A 25,718-nucleotide genomic window follows, 5' to 3' on the forward strand; every position below is an offset into this window, starting at 1 on the left:
CCCTAGCTTCCTCAACTGACATACCCACAGACCCTGTGAAAGAAGCAACAAAGGTGGTCTCTGGAGCTTGATGTCTTTATCTATAAAGAACAGGAACAAGTGACTTCTCCAAGATGCACTTTCAAAAAGAAGCCTATGAAATGGGATGAGGTCTCTTTTGGGGGTAAGGAAAACGCCCTCAGTTAGACTGTGTTGATGGAAGCACAGCCCTGTACCCACACTAAATTCATGGAACCGCACACATATGTATGCTCAGCAAGTTACAACGCCGCAGAGCTGTTAGGAAAAATCCTGTGGTGGGGAGAAGGCCCTTCTGCCACTTAGAAGGTCTCCCTCCTGATGGAGCCATTGTGATACACCTGCAGCCAGCTGGGGAGGTGAGGGCCACTGGTGAGTCCCCAGGATCAAGGACTGGCCCTGCCAAGGAAGTCAGTTTGCAGCGAATACCGAATCCAGGCCTTCTCCCTGGCTGCTCAGACGATAAGAGACACAATAGTCCCTGGCATTCATAAGAAACTCCATATTCCAGAGACCTAACTCTCACATGTGAAAATGTCGGTAATACTGCAAATAATAACCCTGCAGAAGGAGCTGAACCCTTGTGCCACCATTACTCAGAGACTGCCATGGAATATTCACTATGTTCTGCAGTTCAGATCACTCCGAGTCACACAGTAGCAAAGGGCTCCCCTGAGAAGCTGCAAAATGTTCCTAAAGGTCTAAAACAGTAAAATGTAACAGTGGCCCCCAAAACTGAATTTGCCGGTCTCTTCCCTGGGGAAAGAATGCTCAAGGGAGATAGGATATTATTCCTTATGTTATTAGGATAATATTAGGATAATATTCCCAGATATTAAATACAGATGGCTATCCAGTGATGGGAGGTAACACACACTTTGCACTTGTCCAAACCACAGCTCTACGGCCAATGCGTAGAGATACAGGGATGTAGGAATTAAGGTCAATAAAAGTCTTTTTACAATTGAGGGGAAGCAGTATAAACCTCCAACCAGCATGCATCCCAATTTTGAGAGGCTACGGCTCTGGAACGTATCTTATAAAAACATGCGAAAACAATGGATCTGTTTTATTTTGATACACTCTGGATCAAATTGAAGAACTGATAGGTTACAAACTAGAAAGAACCAAGGGGTTTAGCTGAAACCCATTATCTGAAGAGAAGATGGACCATGACTCCCAAACACAGCTGTACACAAGAAAAACCTTAGTAAACCAGGGATCCCTGGGTGGCTCAGCGGTTTGGTGCCTGCCTTTGGCCCAGGGCGCGATCCTGGAGTCCTGGGATCGAGTCCCACGTCGGGCTCCCGGCACAGAGCCTACTTCTCCCTCCTCCTGTGTCTCTGCCTCCCTCTCTCTCTCTCTCTCTCTCTCTCTGTCATGGATAAATAAATAAATAAATCTTTAAAAAAAAACAAAAAAAAAAACAAAAAAAAAAACCTTAGTAAACCATCACCCGCCAGAACAGAGGCCACCAACTAACACAGCAGGGGTTTCCACACACACCTTGATGCTCAAAAGCTGGACTGTGGATGTTTACCCTCATCTGTTCTCAAGTCATTTAACAGGTTGAGTATTTTTCCTCAGAACAGGAGCAAAGGGGCTGCTTACAGTCACAAGGGAGAGGCCGCGGAGAGCACCTGCGGAGGAGCGCTTTCGCAGCTCAGCTACTCCTCCCTGCAAAATAAGACATACATGTAGGTATACACATGGACACCGACGTGCACACATGTGTACACATGTATAACTGTTAAAATGTCATTGTCTACTGCTTGAGAAAAATGAGAGTAAAACCCCCTGGAGAATTCAGAGCTTTAGGAATTTCGATACGAGGAAGACTGCCCTGATTTTAATCCTCGTGGTTTTTTTTTTTCCTTTTCAAGTTCACCCTATTATTTTCAACAACCCACTTCTCTCCCCCCACCGCTCTCTTCTTACAAATAGCTCTGTGGGAAATGCTGCAATTTTTAGTATCTCTAAATCCTTCTAAGCACCAAATTCAAAGAGCTATTTTGGCAGCCCAAATGTAATGGGAAAGAGAATTTGGATCCAGGCTGGGGAGGATTTGGCTTTTTGCAGAGGGGTCCTCCAGCGAGGGAGCAAGTCCAAGTGCATCTCTTTCCGGAAGGGCCGGCTCCCTGGGTTCCCAACAGACCCCCTCCTGGCGGAGGCCACGCCACCTCCTCCTGCTTCCTACACGTGGGTATCTATTCATCTCAGTCCAGTGCGTATGTGTCTTGACTTTGCAATGATCACAGGATATATAGGTCACAATTTCAAAATCTGTAAAGCTCTTTGAAACTCATTTGAGAACAAAATGCTATCTGACTTGAACTCATTTGGGGGAAAAAGTTACTGGAACTGATGTGAAGCAACTGACAATTTTAATTATTCTACTTAATGACTAAGTGTAGTGTTTTTTGTTTTTTGTGGGGTTTTTTTGGCGGCAATTATAATGGTCTGTTCACAGGCGGTACCACAGATACTGTTGATGGTGTTAACTCTTAGAAAATCAAGCACTGAGTTAGTTTCTTAAATCCCAAAAAGCTCTGAATTCCTAACTGAACCCAAGGTTCTCAGATAAGTGGCTCTGGACCTGCCCCAGGATAGGCTGTTCAGCATCCAGCTTGGCATGATCGCCTTAATAAGCGTTTAATAGATATGATTACACCAAGTACACTCAGTGGTGTCTGATCCAAATAGGAGACACGACACGACAATTACTTAAAAATAGGTGTCAAAACATAATACCACAGAAACTGAACTGGTGACAGTCACGTAACAAGACAGTATTTCTCTTTCTGTATTCTGTGCCTACAGAAAGAACTTCCTTGGACCTCAGCTTATGAATCTGCATGTTATCACGTTGCCACTGCAAGTGAGGATCAACACAGACCACCTTTTGTTTATAGCATGACAGCCAGCCCAGGATCTTTTCAGTAACATAGCTGCACTGCTCTCACCTCCCTCAAGTTCAAACTCATCGCTAATTTTTACTTTCTTTGCCCTGGAACTGCAAACTTACAAAAAGTAAAGAGACGTCCAAAAGACTTTTTAAAATGTCATATTTGGAACAACCCCAAGCCCACATTTATTCACCCCGTCTACATTCAGTGGAGCACCTACTGTGTGCCAGCACTAAGGACATGGAAGGCAAACAGGGAGAGCTCATCCGGGGAGCTTATACTCCAGCTCTGGGATGTAAAACTAACCTGTCGATGACTAATAGGATTTCAAGAAAAGTACTGGGTCCGGGTTAGCAAGCATCTAGGGAGGAGTCATGGTATGGGGGCCAGGCAGTAAGGGTAAAGAATGATTTTAGTGTGGAAATCTAGAGGAAGAACATTCCAGAAAAAGGGAGCCAGCATGAAGAGGGACAGAGTTTCAGGGGGTGAAAAAGCAGGTGAACAAAGGTGAGGCTAAGGAAGGCTGATTCTTCCAGGGTCCCCAGCGAAGCCAGGGTCAGAACAGATTGTGCAAGGCTCGGGAAGCAAGTGGGGTCACAGATTTACAGCAAACAAGTGTGTCCCAGTAGGAATATGGGCTTTATCCTAGCATGTAGAGGCTACTTAGTTAAGTTGTCTGATCTATGCCTAAAAAGACCACTCTGGAGGCCGTAAAGACAGTAATCTGTGTCTGACCCAAGTGGAGACAGGGAGACCAAGGAGGAGGCTGGGTTTAGCCCAGGGAGGGAGGATGGTGGCATTGCCTGAGGCCAAAGTCCCAGAGGAGGAGGAGTGGGGTCAGATGCGGGATGCACCTGCAGCCTGGGCTGTCTGCTGACCGAGTGCCTGGCTGTGAGGTGCGAAGGGCAGAAAGGCACAAAGGATCCCTCCAACTGTTCAACCTGGAAATGTCAGATTGTATGATGGTTCCATCATTCTACATCTTTCCACTGAGATCAGGAAGCCTAAGAAAAAAGGTTTAAGGTTGGCAAATCAAGAGTTCTGTTTCAGCTGTGCCATCTTTGAAAAGCCCAGTAGGCATGTGAGAGGGAAAAGTTTGGTATAAGAATCTGAGTTGCGGAGGCTGGGCTAGAAACCTGAGAGCCTTCAGCACACAGATTCTGCTCAGAGCCATGTGGACTGAGTGATACCATCTACAAAAAGGCAAAAGTGGGATTCCTGAGCTCTGAGCAAGAGGAAAAGCCAGGCAGGGTAAGAAAATGAGCAGCCAGAGATGTAGAGATCCACAGCCCAGGAGCAAAGTAAAGAAAGTGACAAAAAAAAGAGAAGATGCCATCCCCTGTGGTAGGTGAGAACTGGCTTTTGGATCTGGCTGTGATGTTAACAGGTTAAGATGTCCCTGGAGGGCTAGGGACTGCAGCCTGACCGGAGAAGATATGGAGAAGGAATGAGAATGGAAATAGCTACATTTTGCTATTAAGTTGTACAAGAGAAGGACTGGTGGCTGGAGGGGTACATAGCATCAAGTTGTTTATGAGATTTTAGATTAGTTTTGTAAGACAGAAAAATATACCAGCACATCTATCCCTCCGATGAGAACAAGACAGCAAATGAGAGAAAATGGGTGCCCCAGACGGGATGCATTGTGATGCCCTGCCCACAATGAGGAGCCCCTACTGGTTATGGAGGGGTGCGCTAGCACTGACTCAGGCCTGATTTTTTTTATGATTTTATTTATTTATTTGAGAGAAAGAGAGAAAGTGCAGGAGCATGGGCAGAGGGAGGGGGAGAAGCAGGCTCCTCACTGAGAAGGGAGCCTGACATGAGGCTCAATCACAGGACCCTGAGATCATGACCTGAGTCCGAGACAGATGTTTAACCTACTGAGCCACCCAGCTGCCCTTCGGGCCTGATTTTTGCAGGAGCCACGACAGGACCCAGAGACAGCCCCCCCACCATGTCCATGCAAGACCCCTGATCATCTAAGATCTCTAGGTAAACCACTGGGGCAAAAAATAAAGCAATATCCATACCATATACCAGTCCCAAATGAATTAAAACAACAACAAAATATAATGCATTCCTTGATGCTTTTTAACCAACACACACATAATCTATTTCAAGTATATTCATCCATCCATATTTTTTTTAAGATTTTATTTATTCATTCATGAGAGAAGCAGAGACATAGGCAGAGGGAGAAGCAGGCTCCTTGCAGGGAGCCCAATGCAGAACTCGATCCCAGGACCCCGGGATCACGCTCTGAGCCAAAAGCAGATGCTCAACCACTGAGCCACGCAGGCATCTTCATCCATCCACATTTTTATTCACACACCAAAAATGAGCAACTTGACTGGCTGCATTTGTAAGGAGTCCTGTACTGAAATCCTTGAAGATGTGCAGGATTTGAGTTCATCTGAAATATGTTGAATTTATGTTTTATGTTGGCAAACTGAACACCAATAAAAAATAAATTTATTATTAAAAAAATTATTTTTTTAAAAATACAATGTTCTTAAAAAAGAATTGCATAAAATTATCTGTCTGTAAGAAGCTCTGTGCCTTTACTATGCAACTGCAGTCACACAAAAATTGTGTCTGGTACCACTCCCTCTGCACTTCAAGGAGATCTTGAATGATGCTCTATCTGCATTTTTCTACCCATGTCCACAAGTAAGTAGGATTAAGGCAACCAGACCCTGAATCTGTCACTAATCCGAGAAATTGTCTCTTCTCTAGCTGTGCTTACTGGTTTCACACAATATAGGTGGTCTGGATTTTTCCATTTAAAACCCATAACTTTACCTTCAGTTTTTTTAGTAAGTCTGCTGTTCCATCCTCTATAGAAAAAACAGATGTTTCTGTGCCATTCACAATACAGACTACTAGACAAGAAGCTTCCAAAATTCTTTATAATTCTAACTCCCAATGGACACACTGAATCGATTCTATAGCAGCTTGTGCAACTGATAAGCGTATAAACAGTAAAATAAATGTTCTAAATTTTGCCATCTCGCATGTCCATTCACACTTCAAAAAAAATTTATATTGACGTATCCATATTTGTTATCTTCTATTTGACTAAATGCTGCCAGATTATGATTTCAATCGAGCCATCTGAATCTTTCAAAAGTCACACAAAAATAAATCTGAATCTATTTCCATGAAGTCTTCCAGATATTTATGAACACCTGCCTTGCCCTCTACTCCATATCTATTTTCCTAGCACACTAGTCAGGGGCTTCCAAAGAAACAGAACCAAGAGGATATATAGATCTTTATATGTAGATCTATATAGATCTATATCTTTGTGTATATAAACATTTTTACATATATATCTAAATACCTAGAAATACAGACGTATATGTAAAGACCCAGGAAGGAGCCAATGTTATAATTCAAGTCTGAAGTCCATCTTCAGCAAATCCTCTTGCTCAGGGGTGATGAGTTATCTAGTCTAGCCAGGCTTTCAACTGATCAGACAAAGCCCACCCACATTTTGAAAAGCATTTTGCTTTACTCAAAGCCCACGAATTTAAATCTTAATGTAATCCAAAACAACCCTCACAGAAACAACCAGAATACTGTTTGGCCAAATATCTGGGTATTGTAGTCCAGGCAAGTGGACACACGGAATTAACCAATACACCGAGGGTAAACATCATTTGCTTCAAATTTTCCTTGCCAACACAATTTCTCCTGTTTCATGCTTGGGCTGCCTCTCTTCTGGATGTTTGCTTGGCTGTCTGTTCCTCTTTACGTGAGAACCCAGAGCTCAAGTTCCAGCTGTGATCTGCTCACAGAAGGCATCAGATTGCTGGGCTCTTAAATATTAGCTTTTGTCACAGCTAATGAGATTTGATACTAATTTAAGAAAAGCCTATGGTATTTTTCTTCTACCTTGATACAGATTTCTTCATACAAAATGAGATTGAGTGCCCTTGGTGCTCCTAAAATACATGCCATTTATACATGGAAATGCATGTATTACCCTTCCTTTCATCTTCTTAGTTTGTTACCCATTTTATGAATTAAGTTCCTCCACCACCCAAGCTTCACCATTGCTTTTCTCTCTGTTCTTTCACTATTATTAGCTTTTCTAAGCTCTCCAGTGTCTGGTCCCAGGGCCAGGTCACGATTCAATCTCTACTTTGCAGAGTTGATCCTGCTCCCCTGTAGCCTCTCGCAGCTGCCCCACCGAGTCCGGCGAGCCCTGATGCCTCTCCCCAAGTAAAGGTCTTACACCGCTGTCACAAGACCCACAGACAACACATACCCAAGCTCCTCTTAAAATCTCATTTAAATGTCTTGCTCTGTAAACTACTTCCTGTCAAAGCAAATTGCCAATACATAGTGATTTAATTCCCTTTAAGAAATACTCTTAATCGTGACATTTTCATTGTGCCTGGGATCAACAATTTAGGAGAATCACCTTTCTCATCTATCATAACTAACATCATAGATACTAGTTTCAAAATCTCTCATTTGTGCAATCATCCAATATCAGACTATAATACCTACACTGAAACACCAACAGTCTCGATCTTTTTTTTTTTGCAGAATCTATTAGACTCATAATTAAATAATTCATTATGTAATCAGCTGTACACCCATTTTGCCACTGGAACGGAAACCCCAAGAGGGAAAGGCAGGATTCTCTTTTGTTCACTGAAGCATCCCCCTGTTGGCCACAACGCCTGCATATGTGATGCTCAACAGATCCTGAGCGTATGGGCCTCACTCCCTCAGTTGTTCAAGCAAAGATTAGGGTAAGAATTAAGAAGCTCACCGTCATGGCCACCACCAGCCCCCCTGCTACACCCACCAAGCCTTTTAATGAAATCACTAGCACTGGAGTTCAGTTCCATCCTACCCTCTGGGCCAGAGTCTACACCGATGAGAACACCAGGAACACGCAAACTACCCAAGTATAAAGAATTGAAAGCAGGTAGAGAAGAACCAGAGTGAAGAATGACTTTGATTCAGTGCTCTGCTTAGCAAAATATTTGCCCTTTTACTTCCTTCCATGTGCAGCCACAGGAAACCCTCTGCTCATCCCAGAGACGGCACCTGACAACTTCTCAAAGTGGCCAAGAACCCTGCTGACCAAGGTTCTCCCCCAGGAAGTAGCAGCTGTGGCACCGCTGGGGAACTCCTGCAATAGAAAAAGACTTTAAAGTACTGGATGCCCCAACAGTAACACAAACCCTTAATCATGGAACCTAACCGAATGGATAAATAATCAAAAGATGATGCAGTGAGAGGCTAAGGCAATCGAGTGCAAAGTAAAGGTAGGATTATAGCCAACAGAACTGAATTATTAGAGAAAGGCATTTCCAAATGCCTTTCATGTGGCCTCAGTAAACAAGGCATTAATATTTTACTGAATGATTCCTTTTTTATTTAGATTGAGAAGTGGCCCCTTTGCCTGTGACACCCGAAGCTTGACCTTTCTCTTAAGATGACATCTGATTTGGATGCTCACTGGCTTTCACCCTCCTACCCCAGGGACGGAGGCAGCTTTCCTGCTGCACGTCTCTGAGCCTCATTTGACAAATGGAGGTAATATCTCCTCCATCCAGGGCGGTGATGGGAATTCAGTGAGACGAAGCAGGCGAAGTGCCTACCTTACTACGGGCCACGTGCTAAGCACTGAATACGTGATCGCGCTCGGAAGTGATGCTGGTGGAACAACAGGGTGTGGGGCCCTGTCACATCCTTGCTCCCCAGCCCCTGACAGACTCTGCCCCTCCCTCCGTGCTTCCAGGCCACAGGTGGAAAGCCCGCACAGGCCGCTCTGTTGAGTGTGTCTCTTGCTCTCAAATTCTTGGAGGAGGAATGGTTCCATCAAGCGCCAGCATCCTTGGCCGTCTCCTGATCCTCAATTTTGCCTAAATCATGTTGACATCTCAAGCACTCAGCCTCTGTAAGCCTGGGACAGGATCCAGTCACTCTCAGTGAGTGTCTGTGGCTCTGCTGGCTGGTGGACAGCTTACTCATTTCAATGTTCTGGCTTAAAGGACAAACACAAATTAAAAATAAGATGCCTAATTCTCCTAGTTGAAAATACAATTGACCCTTGAACAACACAGGGGTGAGGGGCCATGGCGGAGGCCCTGTGCATCAAAACTCCACGTATAACTCTTGAGTCTCCAAAGACTTAACTACTAATAGTCTACTGGTGACCAGTTGCCTTACCAATATCATAAACAGTTCATTAGGGATGCCTGGGTGGCTCAGTGGTTGAGCATGGGCCTTTGGCTCAGGGCGTGATCCTGGGGTCCTGGAATGGAGTCCCATATTGGGCTTCCTGCAGGGAGCCTGCTTCTCCCTCTGCCTAAGTCTCGGCCTCTCTCTCTCTGTGTCTCTCATGAATAAATAAATAAAATCTTAAAAAAAAATAAACAGTTGATGAATCTGTATTTTGTATGTTATACGCATTACACATACTGTACTCTTACAAAGAAAGCTAGAGAAAAGGTTACTACGAAAATCCTGAGGAAGAGAAAACGCATCTACAGGACTGCACTGTATTTTATAGAAAAAAAATCCGCCCGGAAGTGGGCCCATGCAGTTCCAACCCCTGTTGTTCAAGGGTCAACTACGAGGGAAAGCCTCGCCTCCGCTCCTTTTTCTGACAGCGCTCACCTTAGAAAAACGTGTCCTTGGAAGCACTTTTTCATCTCTCTGAAACGTATCCTTCTGAGAACCAGAGAGGCCTTTTGCTGCTTAATGACCCGGGACCGCTTCCCTAGGAGCCTGGGAGCCAGCTTTCTGAAATGCAAACATCAAGCGAGAGCTTCCACCTCCTGGTTCTGTGGGAGCAGGCGCCTCATGTTAATAGGTGGAAGGCTCCCTCCTCATGCAGAGCTACCTCCTGTCATGAAGACAGGAGACTACATTTCCTCTAGGCACAGCCACCCAGCTGACACGAACGGTCACCCTGGTGACCAGGTGACGTGAGCATGAACCGCGTGTGACCAATGGTGCTGTGAAGCCTCTGACTTGAGGACGAGTTACCATTTATCAGGAAACGTGTGACACAGGGAGCATCTGCTGGACTGTGAGGTGAGGGTTCTCCTTTGTGATGTCTTAGATGGCCCGTGATTCGCACCACATACTCTGGTCTCATGCTTATTCAGTGGTTTCCTTCTCTGCTTCTTTTGGGGACAAGACGTCTGGGTTGGGAGAAATCTGTATTTAATTCTAGTTCCCCCTACATGCTCCATGTGGGAACTTCTGGAAGTCACCTGAATGGCATTCTTGTGAGGACTACCCTGTCATCTAAGTTGGGCATGCCTCCCCTTGTTTATGTTTATTGTTAAGGAGCTCGAGGAAGAAAGGAGGGAAGAGATAGGTGGAAGTGGTCAGAAAAGCTTCCACAGTAAGCCGCACTTATGCCAAGACCCTGTGGCGACCAGTACAGCTATCTGCACACAGTCTGAACTGTTGTTTGTCAAAGCATTGCAGGAAAACTCCTAGGTCAGGACCAGAACACAGAGGTGTGTCCTCCGTTAATTGGCCCAAAAGCACAACTGAGCCCAACAATGCCATTCCTGGGCTGGATCCAGCTGGTCCTGGCACAACTGCAAGGTGATCTCATCAAGAGGATGGTTCTTCATTATCATCCATAGATCAATGATGGATCTATGAGCCCTCCCTCACCTTCCTCAGAGAGCCCTTCCTCACACCCCATGATAGCCCTTTCCACCCCTTTCCTCTGTCTTGCTTTGTGAAGGACAATTTCCCCTCCTAACTGTACTGCAGTGACTGTTCATCCCCCATGACTGAGATCTGGGGAAAGAGGGTTTTCGGCCTCTGTCCACAGAGACCTCTCCAAGGCACTACACTGGCTTTGCGGCTCTTCTTCATCCCTTAAGTTCGAACTGAATCCATTGTCAAGGAACTAATCTCCATGGAAAATTCTACTTCTCAGATATCTGCAGGGTGGTCCTGAAACATTTCTGAGCACTTTAATAGTTTGGATCACACAGAAGCTTTGAGAATGCATTAACTGTCATTAGCATTGTTAATGTAACAGGAAAAATTTTAAATTTGCATAAGAGCATTTTAACATTATCTCTTTATATGTACTAAAGCAGAAGGGAGGGAAGCCTTTGTAGTAGGCTTTAGAATAGTCTTATCTGCAGTAATTAACATTTCCTAGATGTCTAAAAAAAGAACCACTTTAAGAAATCATAGCCAAAAATAAACTTTAGAACAAAGTAGGAAAATACTCAATTTTTCTTTAATAACCGAAGTCAAAAATGAAAGCCATCTCTCTAACCCCGATTCCACCTGTGTGGGCACTCAGTTGTGAGTCAAATTTAGAATGAAACTAGGAAGCAAAATTATTTGTGGTCATAACTCACAGACCTGCTTGCTCCCCAAAAGCGAACCATAGGTGAGGCTGAGAAGAAAAGATAAAATGGGATGGGTGGCATGAAGACAAATACAAATTAAGCCTCCCCCGTGGAACACAAGGGAAGAGACACTCTCTCCTTTTTCCTTCAGAATTTCTTTCATTTTGTAAAAAAAAATTTTATTTATTTACTCATGAGAGACTTTGCCAGTCCTTTTCAAATCTTGCTGGTATGTAAAACTTCTTAATGGCTAACCAAGCCTCTGGCCAGTCTCTTCACCCAGAAATGCTTCCTCAAGGACCCCGGAGCCACATCTCTGGAAAGTAATCATGGAGCAAAGATAAGCACCTCCTCCCAGTTTCCAGGGGGGAGATGAGCCTGACTGGTCCCCACACTCCACGCTGCAAACCTGACCTGACAGATGTTGAGATTTCCGTCCGCACAGTATGATCAAATGTTTATTCAATAATAAAACTAATTTCTTTCTTTTCTGACTCTGTGGTGAGCTTTTCTGGGTCAGGAGGAAAGTCTGTTTGTAATTGTATTTCCTCACCAGGGGCCGTGACATACAACAGGCCACATTAGGAACCGGTAAGGAAGGCTTTCCGGGGCCTGCTAGCAAGGTTGCTCTGAGCATGGTCTGCAGGCCGCAGCCTGGGGTCGAACTGCCAGCCACTGGTTCCCTCAGAGATAAGTACAGAAATTGAGAGTGTGCCATTTAGAAAGCGTTATAGCAATTTTAACAGTGATTTTGCATGTTTAGATCCAATAATAAAAAATTTGGGTTTATGTTTTGTCTATCCTCTATTTCTGTCTTAAAGATTTTATTTATTTATCCATGAGAGACACCGAGAGAGACACAGAGACACAGGCAGAGGGAGGAGCAGGCTCCATGCAGGGAGCCCGATGTGGGACTTGATCCCAAGACCCTGGGATCAGAACCTGAGCTGAAGGCAGATGCTCAACTGCTGAGCCACCCAGGTGCCCCTGTCTGTCTTCTATTTTTTCATTTTTTTTCCATTCTTATATTGCATTTTATAAAGGTACTGATCCGTGATGAAATGAACACTTTAAGAACAAAAACAAAATGAATGTCCCTTCCCCAGAGAGCCTGGGAATGGGTAAGTTGAGAACTACATGCTGGCATGCACCAGAATCACCAGCGAGAGTCAGATGCAGGCCCCACGCTCCCAGTTTCCAGTTTGGTAGCTCTGGGTGGACCCAGAGGTGTGTCTGGTTGCCAGGCGATGCCGCTGTGATTGGTGCTGCCCGCCCAGGCACCACACTTCGAGAACCCCTCCCTAGGGAGTCTTTCCAGGGAGCGATGAGTCGGGCTCACCTTCACGAATGGAACAGAGAGTCACATCAGGTTAGTCTCATTTGTTTTCGTGGTCTGATGATGACGGATGGTCTTCAACTATCACGATGAGAAAAATGCAAAGTTCAGCTTCCTGAGTATTCGTGTCCACAGGAGCACACGCGTGCTTGCCCACTCACCCACATTCACGCTCACATGCACACGCTTTGGGCAGAGTCCGTGTGATGATAATGATTTTAATACCCTCGGTTTTAATGACTGTTCGAGCGCTCTGAGCCCAGCACGTGTCTCAGAAGCAGACCAGCAGCGAGGCACCACACTATATTACACTGTAAAGCCGCTACTTGCAAGGTTCCTGGAGAACTTGAAGGATTTTTCAAAAGCCAAGACAGAGGCGGATCCATTTTTCAAGTAAGTCTGCATTGAAAATGGCATTTGCCATGCCGTCTGCCAGATTGACCACTTCAGCCTCCTTTTCTTCCCCCAAACCAGTGACTCATCAATCACTCCTTCATCCGCAGACTTATCAACCCAAACTTACACCTTCAGAGGAAAACATTCGGGAGAAAACAAACAAGTAAACAGTGGAGTGAGAAGAGAGGGGACCCGTCCCATTTCTTGGTCAGCCAAGGAAAGTTCCTTCCAGGCTGAGGCTCTGGAGGGAGGTAAGGCTGGAGGGGACAGACCTGTCCTGGGAGCTTGGCCTGCAGTTCCCCTTAGTAAGCACAAAGGCGGCACATCACAGTCTCGGGTGGGAATACCGATTTGGTGTAGGGGAGCAGCCCCCGGAGAAGACACTTCTTTCCACCCCTCCTTGAGCTTCTGCACGCTGCAACTCTGAACATTCATGGAGGCCCAGTGCCTTTGTCGCTCTGCATCTCCCTGCTTGTAAATTAATGAATCATCACCGAGGTTTCATAAAGCCAGCTACTCAGAATGCAGAAAACTACTCCTCTCGAGTGAGGGCATCTGAGTAAAATACACACAGAGGCAGCAAAGCCCACACACCATGACCACATGGCCAGAGGTGACTGCACACCTAGGAGGCGTGTTAGGTCAGACCCTGGATTCTCGCAGAAGCCAGAGCAGTTTTCATTACCGTGTTTTCCCATAGCCTGTCTGCACATCGTACTGCTGCGGTGAAGGGCCTCAACACGCCCCACGGAGGACAGCACTGTCCTTCCTCCCAGGGTCAGCGATCAGCAGTTCCCAAAGGCTCTTATTAGTATTTTCCAGCGTGTTTCAGCTTCCTGGGCAGATCCCACGTTCCACTGCCCGCGGCTTCTCCTCCAGGGACTGGCCTTGGCATCCTTCCATTCATCCTTCCTGGCCCACCCAACTTCTGGAGACCTCGCATTTTTCCCTCCATGCTGCTGCCTACTGGTCTGCTAGAGGCTCGCACAGCAGCGTGCAGGATTGCCACTGTATGCGGGGACACGACGGACCTCTGCAGGTGAGGGCACTGAGTGTCAAGCCCCTTCCCCCTCCAGCAGCTGCCAATTTATTCGACAGGAAGCAGTAGTCTATGTCTGCCACTGTAGCACGGTGCGTTCACCCAGTAGGTGCAAAATGCACTCTAAAATCTGTCCCCAAGCATTGTAAGATGCCATGCAGGTAGAGAAAAACGTGTCCAACGGGAACATAGACATAAAAATGTCATCACGAAGCAGCTTGTGTAACTCTGGGCAAGCACCAGACTCCTTGTCACACTCCAGAAGCACCCCCTCACCTCGCGCCTCCTAATCATGCCCCTACCCCCACCACAGTAACAGTACATGACATGTATGGGAAGAGTCCCCTTGCTTTTCCTCAGACTATTAGCATGTCTAGCAGGGACCCTCCATCCGTATCCCCGACCACGACATCTCAGTTTCCCTGCGCCAAACCTCATGTAAACCATACAGTTTATATTCTTCTAGACCTGGGATCTTGTACTCACTTCAGTGGTATGCTTGAGAAAGTCCCTGTGTTTTTGAGCACGATGTCCCTCCTCTCTGTCACTGTCCAGGACCTCACTATATCAACACACAAACACAGTCACACGTCCTTAGTGCTGACGGGAACTTGACCGGCTTCCAGTCTGAAGTCCTGAACATCCCTGTACGCGTCTCTTGATCCACACTGGCATGATCTCCTGTGGGCATGAACCCAGCAGTGCTGTCGCAGGGTCACAAGGGCCAGTACATCGTCAACGTTGGCAGCTAGGGCCTGTCCTTGCCCTCCCTGACCCCTGTGCTCAGCGTTCTCACTGTTTCGTGTCTTTGCCAGAATTTAGTGTTACACAACTCTAAAAGATGTGAGACTATTCATTGAGCGCTTTCCCATTGTGATTGTAATTTGCCTTCCCTGGTTATGCTAATATAGTTGAGGTGCTCAGTGCATTTTCATAATATTCCCTGAGCCCAGAGAAGTACTGCTCCACATATCAGACCGATGTCGCAGTGAGGACTGGGCTGCTCTGCTCTAGAGCTCTCAGGAAAGCTGATGTGTCTGCAGGTGGTTGGATTAGGGCTGCCCCGTGGCTTGCGTGGCAATCCAAAATGTAGGTAGCTCTCATTTCCTGATATTGCTGTGTGCTGACAGGTTCCTCTTCCCTCCCACACAAGCAGGTCCTAGGACACATAACCTTTTGTCAGGGTATCCTATTTTTCTCAAGGGAACAAGGAGGTTAATTATAAGTAGCTGGAGTTTACTGCTTCTGGGTAAGGTTGAACCACTTCATCCGTATCAAACAGAGAGAGAGAGACTTTCAAAGATGACATTGTCTAGTAGCTAGACGGACATAATACTTGCTTTGCAAAAGGTGTGCCGTTGTCATCAAGTTTTGCAGGAGGTGCTCCTATCTTCTGTAAGCAAACCTGAGCTGGTCATGAGCACCCTGGCTTTCCACCGGTTAAACCTCAGCCTTCCCTCTCTGGAAATATTCATAAAAGACCATGCTTCATTCTGAAAAGTCTGTGTGTGTTGAATATACCTCGGATTTACTCACAGCTCTGCAAATTAATCTCTAACCTTTGCTTGTGGCATCCTTAAACAGGAGAAGACAAATAACAAAATAGGAAGAAACTCATGGAAGCTGAGAAATGGAAAAAACAGCAATAGTTGGATAAAAAGAAGGTGTCTCTAACTGATATATTAAAGGCACAGTTATTTCAATCAAGATTTTAAGTGAGTTGAAGGAAAGAGAGGTATTTTTCCTGGCAAAGACACCATGAGGGACCACATGACAGCTGTGTGAACTTATCAGAAAGCTCGGGCTCTCATGTGAAGCAGGGGTTAACTGACTTTATATAGTTCAAGAGCTTTAGCTAGGACCATGGGAAGTCACATGAAGGCAGGTTTCATAGGACCGTAAGAAAACACCCTTCCAACAAACACAAGCCATCAACAAAGCCCGAATCCAGTCCCTAGATGTGTTCCAGAAAGGGCTGGAAATTCTACAAAGTAGAGCATTAGAGGAGATGGTGTTCTCAATGATCTCCAGACCCTCTTCCAGCTTTCAGGCTCTGTGTTTCTTTTCATTTGTGGTGGGGAAGGAGGTTTCTGAAGGAAAATGCTGTAGACTGAAGTATCTGGCCTGGAGCAGTCAGCAGCTGAGCCCTTGATCCCTCTGCTTCTGAATAATCTTGTCATGCCTTGGCTCTTCCAACCATGAAACAAAAATATTTGTCCTGCTAGCACAATGGGTTGTTCTAACATCATAAAACAGAGTATGTGAAATTACTGTATAATCTGCAAGGGTGCTATGCAAACTGTTATCACTTAGTTTTGAAGTCGAATGGTTCTTTTAAAAAACACATGCATAATTTAGAGTCCTAGAAAGAAGAGCCAAAAAAAAAAATCCTCTTATAAAAAGTTTACTCAGGATGTGATTTGGTCTAATGAACAGAAATTTCTGGGAAACCAGTATTTAGCCAGAAAAAAAATCTTTGGTTTTCTGTTATAAATAATTATAGCTTTTATAAAATGTGTTGTTTGTGTGTGCATGCCTGAGCATGGAGAATCTAGTCTGTAGCTGAATCCCTTTTGTAAAAATGGGAGATTTTTGGCTTGAAGTTCACGAATTCTCATTCCTCAAAAAAAAAAAAAAAAAAAAAAAACTGAGTAAGAAGGTATAGAAAATCGGGCTGGATGTGCAGAGTCAAGGATGCACGCTGGAAACTCAATCTTAGCTTCCAGAGCTAACCATAAACAGGTGTTGGTGTCATTCCAGGTTCATAGCTGGGTTCCCATTTCGTAGAGGTTTTACCACGTGTTGTTCATACATAACCAAAATAATAACACAAGGGGCATTAGTCTAGTAGGTGGGGCAAAAAGGGAGAGAAAGGAAAATCTTACTTTTCTTTTTTTTTATTTTTAATTAAAGTTCAAATTAGTTAACATATAGTGTATCATTAGCTTCGGGGGTATAATTTAGTGATTCATCCGTTGCGTATAACACCCAGAGCTCAGCCCATCACGCACCCTCCTTCACGCCCATCACCCAGTGACCCCATCCCCCTATTACACTCCCCTCCAGCAACCCTCAGCCTGTTCCCTAGAGTTAAGAATCTGTTCTGGTTTGCCTCCCTCTCTGTGCAAATCTTACTTTTCAAATATCATTATCATGAAGGAAATGTGATCAGCCCTAGTTCTACCCCATGGCAAGACCCAATCCCACCCCACCCATGGCTGGTGCCCTGCCAACCAGGTCTACTGTCCGGCCTGGCTCGTCGGCAGTTCCCTTTCTATTTTCACAGATGAGTAACACCAAACTGGAAACCAGAACATCCTTGGCACCACTGTTCTATTACCATGCGGTGATGTTCTCTTAATAGCTGAGGAAGTCAAGCAATCAAAGTGACTGCCCACAGCAGTTCTCACCCCACATCCCTGGCTCCACCTTAAGAGTGCCGCGAGCACTGTACATCTGAGAAGTGTGCACGGCACGCCCGCGTGCACAGGTATACACCCACAGGCGCACACACATAGTTCGGCCTGAGTGGTCACAGTGTGTGCATTACCGCTCTAGATTTTGTGACTTATAGGTATAAATCTATGCCATCTATTTTCCTGGTTTACAAACGGACACACTGCAAGAGTGACAAGGGGTGAACTGACCCGGAAGATGCCAGAGAAGTCCGTGCTGAAGAAATGATAACACCAACAAAATATTTGTTCTGGCGTGGATGGTTACTTTTCAAGCACGTCCTTAGGTCAGTGTTGAGGAGACAAGGCTACCCTGGCTGGAGAGAGGGAGTAGAAAAGGGACTTGAGGAATAGTCAATCTCTTCAAATTCCCTGATCTAAAACAGGAGGACACAGAGGTCCAGGGAGCTGCCTGCAGAGGCCACTCTCTAGCTCATGGAAAAAGCTAGAATTCCACCTGCTGGCCCAGAAGCTATGTTCTCTCTTTTACCCTTCTTGTTCTACTTGTTCTATTTGGTTTGAAATACATCTCCAGGTGGATCACAGACAAATCATAGAGAATCTTGCAGTGAAAAGGGCTGTTATCTCTGCATGTGAAAAAAAGAAGTTTCTTCCATCATTCATTACTCCCCATCCCCAGGCGAGAGATGCAAAACAAAGACACAGGGCGTTCCCTCAGCTTTTCCCCTGGTGACTACTCTTTTCTCTCTCCCCATGTGTCATTGCACCTTCTTATTCTGTGGTCTGTGCCTCTCTCCCCATTCCTCTGTTTTACAACGGAAGAAACCAGACTTGATTGTGCCTTTCCACAAACCAAAATGGTTTCCTATAAATGGTAGCATTAATTCCTTAGACATTGAGGACATTGTTTATTTTAAAGTTCGAATCTAGTCCAGCGGGCCTCCCTCTTGGCTGCACCAAACTGTTAAGCATATCAATACCCAGGGTACAATGAACAGCAACTTCATCAGATCACCCTGTGAGCATGTGTGTATGTGTGGGTGGGGATGTGGAAAGCCCAAAGCTACCCTTCAGTAGTTGCTAGGGTTCCTCTGGTGATTTAAATGTGCAGCAAGGTTCAGAACCCCTGCCCTCAAACCAGCATCCTCAATACCACCTGCCTGTAGGACCACCTGATGCCCTTGGATTTGTCAAAACCTCCCTGAGGATTGTATCCTCCAGCCAATGCAAAGACCTATGGACCCAGATGGATTTTCAGACCTTCCACCTCTGGAATGGACCCCCTTTCCCATCCTCAGGAGAAGCCACTGAATAAAAGAGAATTCTGAGTGGTTTTGTTCACCTCTGTACTCTTGGCTCAGGATGTATGTGTCCTACAAGGTCTGGGACATGCTCTTTCTTGAGCTCTAAAATGCAGTCCCATTAATCAAAGAAAATTGGCTTCTATAACCAAAAGAGGTCACAAAATTCTCCTCATTGCTGAATTAAAAGTAATAAAAGGAAAAGAAAAAACAAGTCTGGAGTAAACTTACTTCTCTCCCCACAAAAAAAAAAAAAAAAAAAAGGATATTGAGTAGTTATTTAACTATGATATTGTGATTTATAAAAAAAAAATACATACTGTTAATCCCTAAACAACATAGGGGGTAGGCGTTCCACTGCCTGTACTGTCAAAATCTACCTATGACCTTTGACTCTCCAAAAACTTAACTACTAGGAGCCTGCTTTTGACCAGGAGCCTTACTGATGACATGGCTGGTTAACATGTATTTTGTATGTTATATGGATTATTCATTATATGCTTACGATAAAGCTAAAGAACATGTTATTAAGAAAATCATGAGGAAAATACATTTATAGCACTCTGCTGTATTATTGGAAAAAAATTCCACGTGTAAGTGGACCCATGCAGCTGAGGCCCAAGTTGTTCAAGGGTCAGCTGGAGTTTGGTCTGCATGCAGAGTTCACAGCTCCCAAAACCCTTGGAATTTCCTGAGTAGTAAGAGCAATGAGATCCCTTTCTGCCATAATATTTGATCTTTTGTCCTTAGTTCCTGAAATCTCTTTAGAACCATAAAGGGGGAACAGGTGTCTTGTTATTCATAACCAGTCCCTTTCAACTATGAGCTTCTGTTCCCGGTTGACCACAAACGATATTAAAGGATATACCAATGTCCAGCCAGGTGAAGGGATACAGAGGGCGAGGTCTGGCAGGATCCCACACAGGAGCTTTGGTCTTTAGAAAGTCCCCTAGGGTTGGGGGCTGGTTGCCAGGGAAGCCAATCACTCCCACCCTGACCTCTGGGCAAGTGAGAGGAACTATAGATGGAATCCATCACCAATGACCAATGACTCAATGAGTCATGCCTATGTAATGGGACCTTCCTAAAAACCCAAAGGACAGAGTCTGGAGAACTTCCAGGATGGGGAACCAGAACACAGCCAAGGCACTTGCACCCCAAACTCCAAGAGGACAGATGAGCTCCTGTGTTTGAGACTCTTCCAAACCTCAGCTTCTGTAATCTCTTCATTGGGCTATTCATTCCTTTTCTATCACACCCTTTGTAGATGTGTGATCCAGTAAATCAGTGTTTTACCAGTGATCTAGTAAATACGATGGTGACCTGAGTTCTGTAAGCTACCCTACCAAATTAATGGAACCCAATGAGGGGGTCATGGGAACCTCTGATTTCTACCCAATCTGTCAGAAACACAGATGTACCTGAACCTAAGATTCATGTCTTAGATGGTGGCAGTCTTGGCACTGAGTCCTCAACCTGTGGGATGTGATGTTACCGCTAGCTAGCAGCAATGGAACTGAATTGGATTACAGGACATCCAGCTGGTGTCAGAGAATTGCTTAGTGGTATTGTAAAAACCACATATGGTAACCCCTAAAGTGAGCATAAGCTTTGATTTTATTGTAGCTCTAAATGGAAAATACTGCACACATGGAATTCTCTCTTGTGTCATCCGATGCATTAGAACTTGAAGAAATTCTTAAAACAAAAGGAAAAAAAAAAGCAGGACTAAAATCAGGGACCCTTCTCACAAAAGCAGCTGTGCCAGGCGTAAAAATGTGCACCTGTCCGTGCATGTCACACAAGCATCCCCCCGGTTCTTACGGCACACAGCAACTGACCACAGAGAGACAACAGATGCTAACGCTTGGAAATGCACCACCTCTTGGCAATAACAACACAGGGAGTTCAAAGTGCAAAAGATGAACACACTTTGAGTAATGTCATTAGTGTGAGGACGGGGCAGAGAAAAGAGAAATGACTGAGGTAGACGAGAGGTCTGCTTAGCATATCTACACGCTCCAAAGCCAAGTCCCAGTGTGCCACAAGGCACAGACCTGCTCCCTAGTTTTCCTCAAGGTGTTTCCTAAGACACTCTGAGCTGACCACCCCGCTCTGGGGTTGGGGACTGCTCCCTGGAAACGTCACCAACTCTGAGTATCTCTAGTTGGCAGTTAACATGTGCAGTCTTCCCAATCTTGTAAATCTGCTAAGAGGGGCGCATGAAATGGACCCATGTTCTTCTTGCACAGGGGATTCATCGAGATCCCAAGACCAATCTGGTTATAGGGTTGATGATTCTATAGGGGATGCTGAACAACTAAGGAGTGGAGAAAGGTCAGCCTCGGCACTGGAGGGCTGGGGTACGCAGTGAGAATTCTCAAAAACTTGAGACCTTGGAAGTAATTTTTGGAACCCATTTCAGGAAGGCAAACTCCGCCCGGAACATACATGACAATGCTCACCGTTAGAAGCAATGCCACAGCCTTTAGGTCACCAGGGTGCCAGTCCATCGAAGGAGGAGGAGCAGTGTTCCAACAACCCTCAGACAGAGGGTTTTCTGCATCATTAAAGGCTGTACCCTGGCAAATCAACTCACAAACGTGTACTGCTGTTCCCAAGAAGCACTCAGCCACAGAGGCTTGTGTCCCACACAAATCCCTCTAAATTATCTAAAAACGTCAGAGAGTTTTCTCTGCTCACCTGGGCTTATTACAAGTACGGCGACCATGCTGGGAAGTCATTCGTTTAATCTAATCAATCAGTGAACTACTCACATGGCCTGAAAGAAAGCTCTTTTTACATGGTTCTGATCCAGAGTTTTTACTCAAAGTAGGAAGAGGACAGCAATATCTGAAGAGATCCTCAGCTCCTAGTATCACAGGTATCTCTCCAAATCAGTGACCAAAGACCTAAAACTGGTGCCAGGGACCAAAGGAAAATCAGCAGCTTTCCCCATACAGGGAGTTCATTTCCAGGCTGCAACTTTCATTTAAAACCAAAACCAACCAACCATGAGACTCTCAAGTGTCCCCGTGGCTTGCAGACCTCTGATCCTCTGCATCTAGTTTCTGAACCTCCTCTGGCACAAGTCTGGTCACCAAAGGCCCACCCAAGCCTCATTTACCCAGCATCTACTTGAAGAGCCACCAACATACCAAGGAAGGAGGAGGAGACTGTCCCACAGGGCACAGGGCAGTCCCCAAGGCTTTCATTTTTAACCACCCTTTACTTCCTGCTGAGCAACTCCATGTCTGGGAAGAGCTCCTGTGGATGAAGTAGAGGAATTTAGCGTGAAATAATATCCTCCTGATAATAAAATCTTCTACTGGTCTTAGAACCTATCACAAGAGTATATGCTTCTCCAAAAGAACCAGTGTGCTTTAAACAGTGATCAAGCACCGTATCAACACATAAGTAACAAAAGAAGGTTGGGCTGAGAAAATACACAAGTCCCCCCTCCCCACGGATCTTCAAACGTCAATGTTGTGAAAATATGGTTATTTTTAAAAAATACTTTTTGTTCTGAGAGGATGGGAAAAAATGTTGATCCCTGAGTATTAAACTGCAGCTAGAAAGTGCCATGCTTAGTCCGGGATTTTTTTTTTTATTTTATTTTTACGATGTTAGAAATAAAATTTATGAAACAGACTCTTCTCTGAAATTAAAACAGAAGGTATGAACTGGTTCCACTTAGGTTCTTCCTAACTTGTTTTTGCACACCAAATGGGATTGGATAGTATGCCGATAAGTTTGCCTCCTCTTAATCATCTGGCAGCAGGAGAAACTTCTAAAGCGATGTGTGAAGAACAAAGCCTCCAGTAAGATTTTAGAAAAAGTCACAGGTGCCCGATGGCCATGCCATGTGAACATAAGTGACAAGAGACTGAAGCCAGCATCCTCTGCCACCGGCTGCAGCTGGACAGGGCGCACCTCTGACCGTGCTGGCAGTACCAAGTGTCTGCCTTTTAAACCTCAGACCTCACATGTGTATCCAGAGAGCCCAGAGAGCTTCAGACTGAGCTGCAGTTCGTGTCTGGGCGGCCGTGTGCACATCTGTGCACTGGCTCTGCAGGCCGTAAAACATTCTCTCCATCACAGTCAAATGTACAGCAACTCGGCTGCCAGCACTAGAAGTGAATCACCCTGTCCTCATCCGGGACGTAAAGTATCACCTCAATTCCCATCAAGTTGCCAGTGAAAAGAGTTTGCCAGTCACCCAATCCAAGACAGGCTGTCTTTCAAAATCACTGACCAGCAACTAAGAATCGGTAAGTCCCCAAACCACAATTTAATTGAGAAATGATCACTCGATTAAAGCTCTGTGCATTTAAGTTGGAGCATGAAATTTGAGAAAGATACAAACCAGACCACAGAGTGAGAATTACCAATGCCACACTTGACAGAACATGGAAAAGGTGACAAAGCCTGTACATTCATTTTCTTTTAGGCCAATGATGGGCCTAAAAATATGACCGGCTGCTGTACAATTCACTAGGCTCAGTTCAACTTGTTCAAATATACTTAGAGTAGACACTGAGAAAGGTGTGCCGTGAGAACGAGGAACTCTGCTTATTCAGAGTTTGAGTGAAAACTTCCTTCCAGCCTTCATTTTCTGAAGCAAACCCAGAGAGGGTGCAGTGGGAGGGAAAATGTCAAAAGTTTTTTTTGTTTTTGGATGTAATATAAAGATGTTGCTACGTCCCAACATACCACCTAAGTCATGAGAAGAAACACCTGTTTGACAACAGATTTAGGTAATGAATTAGTAATATGTCATTATATTACCAATAAAATTAATTCAGATTCATTCTTCTGCTCCAGTCCTAAACGTGTAGGCTTTACCTAGCACAGTGTGGCATAACAGAAAAGGGGCATTACAGGTACAGGTGGGAATTTAATTGGAATACGTTACTCCATACACATTTCTGCCCTGTGTATACCAATATATATATGCATATATATATATGTGTGTGTATATATATATATATATATATATATGCTGAATACCACAATGACTAAAAAAAGAAGAGGAAAATGAGAGAAAAATATGTATTTTCACCAACAAGCAATAGGTTAGCAGCAGAACCCACAGTGGACAAAGTGCCTGGAACGAGGGGCCTATCTTCTGGGGATGGAGGGGAGGAGGTCTTGCAAAATAAGCTCCTCGGTGCTGTCACTACCCTCCCAGAGCTACTCTGGATGGAGTGATGCACACCTCAGGCCAGAAGTCAAGTCCCGAACAGACGGCGCTCCTTCCTCAGCCAGGCAACAGGTGTCTTGCTGTGGGTGTGGTTAAGGCAGCTGGATATTTGTTCAATTGCAATCAATTTTTCATTTCTCGCCTCTTTTTGTTTAAAGCAAGACCTCCAAACGGATCACTGACTGGGTCATCCCCAACACACCTCCGGGCCACCGCACGCCTCCCCCCTGTCCCCTGGACCCAAACCACCTTCCCAAACAACTCCCGACCCTGCCCCTGACAGCCTGCCTGCATTTCCAGCTGTAGCCTCAAAAGTAGCACGCCAGTCCCCACCTCGTGGTCCCCCTCTCACCAAAAAAAAAAAGTACCAGCGAGTCCTAGGAAAACCGAGACCCTCTCCCAATCATCGCACAGCAACACGGAAGGGGTTAAAACATCACCCAAATACACACGCACAGGCACACGCACACACACACACGCACACACACACACACACACACACGCACGATGTGCACAGAACAAGATGGCAACCTCCGCGGCCTCGCCGGGAGGTGCCTGCGCCCGGACCCCTCGGCCATGGCCCGGGGCGGAGGGAGCCCCGCGGGGGCGCGGCGGGGGCGCGGCGGGGGGCGGCTCCCGGGGTCCTCGAGTTGGCAGAGTCGTGCCCGCTCGCGCAGCCCCCGCCGCTCCCGCCCCCGCCCCCGCCCCCGCCGCCCGGGGGTCACCGCGGGGGGCACCGGCAGCCCCGGGGGAGCAGGGCCGCGGCGGCCGCGGGGGCGGGGGCGGGCGCGGGCAGAGCGGGCGGCGCCGCCCCGACTGTGCCCGAGGCTCGCTGACCCCAACAGGTCCCGGGCCCTCCCCGGGCCGCCGCCCCTTCCGCGCCCCGAGCCCCGCGCCCCGAGCCCCGCGCCCGCGGGAGAGGACGGCGACGCCGCAAAGTTGCGCGGTGCGAGCGGGCGGCGGGCCCTGGGCGCTCCGCGGCCGCCGGGCGGGCTGGGGGGGGCGGGTCGCGGGGGTCGCGGGGGTCGCGGGGGGCCCGGCGGCTCGGGACCCGCCCCCGCAGCTCCTCCCGCGGGCGCTCCCCGCCGCGCGCCCCGCCGCCGCACTCACCATCACGTTGCCCTGCATTTTGGCGGTCTTGATCATCGCCTTCTCCTTCATCTCTCCCGAAGTCTGCACCGACTTGTGGCCCCGGGAAGAGTAACTTAATCCATTGTCCCGGCGGGGAGGGCAGGCTGCGCCGGCGGCCGCGGAGGGTGGACTTGGCTGGGAAGAAGCCGACCTGCCGGGGGCCCGGGCTCCGGCCCCCAGCCCCGCCCGGCCCGCCCCGCCCCTCCCAGGCGGATCACAAGAGCGAGCAACTCTTTTCGGCCGCCGCGAGGGGGGCAGAGGACGCGGGCGCGGAGGGCGTGCGGGTCGCCGCGCTCGCAACGACAGCCGGGGCCGGGGCCGGGGCCGAGGGGAGGGCGGGGGCCGGGGGGAGGGCGGGCTGCGAGCGGAGCGGGCGCGGGAGCCGGAGCCGGAGCCGGAGCGGGAGCCGGAGCGGGCGCGGGCGGGGCGCGGGCGGGGCGCGGGCGGGGGGCGGCGGGGGCGGCGGGGGCGGGCTCCGGCAGCGTGCGAGTCCGGCGGTCGGCGTCCGCGCTCCGCCAGCGACAGCGGCGCGGACCCGAGGGGCGCACGCGGGGACCCGGCGGGCGGGGCCCGGGGCTCCTCCCGCAGGCAGCGCGCCGCGCCGGTGGC

The 25,718-nt window shown here is 47.0% G+C and overlaps 1 protein-coding gene across 1 annotated transcript in view; it reads right to left on the bottom strand.

Moving 5' to 3' along the window:
• DPP6 (dipeptidyl peptidase like 6) overlaps positions 1-25,286 on the bottom strand; it is an 823,115-nt gene extending 797,829 nt beyond the window's left edge. Inside the window, exon 1 of the mRNA XM_077849559.1 lies at positions 25,089-25,286. Within this exon, the coding sequence (XP_077705685.1) occupies positions 25,089-25,139 (51 nt within the window). The 5' untranslated portion in view covers positions 25,140-25,286. The remainder of the gene's footprint in view (positions 1-25,088) is intronic.
• Between the last annotated feature and the right edge of the window lie 432 nt (positions 25,287-25,718).

This window comes from Canis aureus, chromosome 15 (assembly GCF_053574225.1).
Source record: "Canis aureus isolate CA01 chromosome 15, VMU_Caureus_v.1.0, whole genome shotgun sequence".
NCBI lineage: Eukaryota > Metazoa > Chordata > Mammalia > Carnivora > Canidae > Canis > Canis aureus.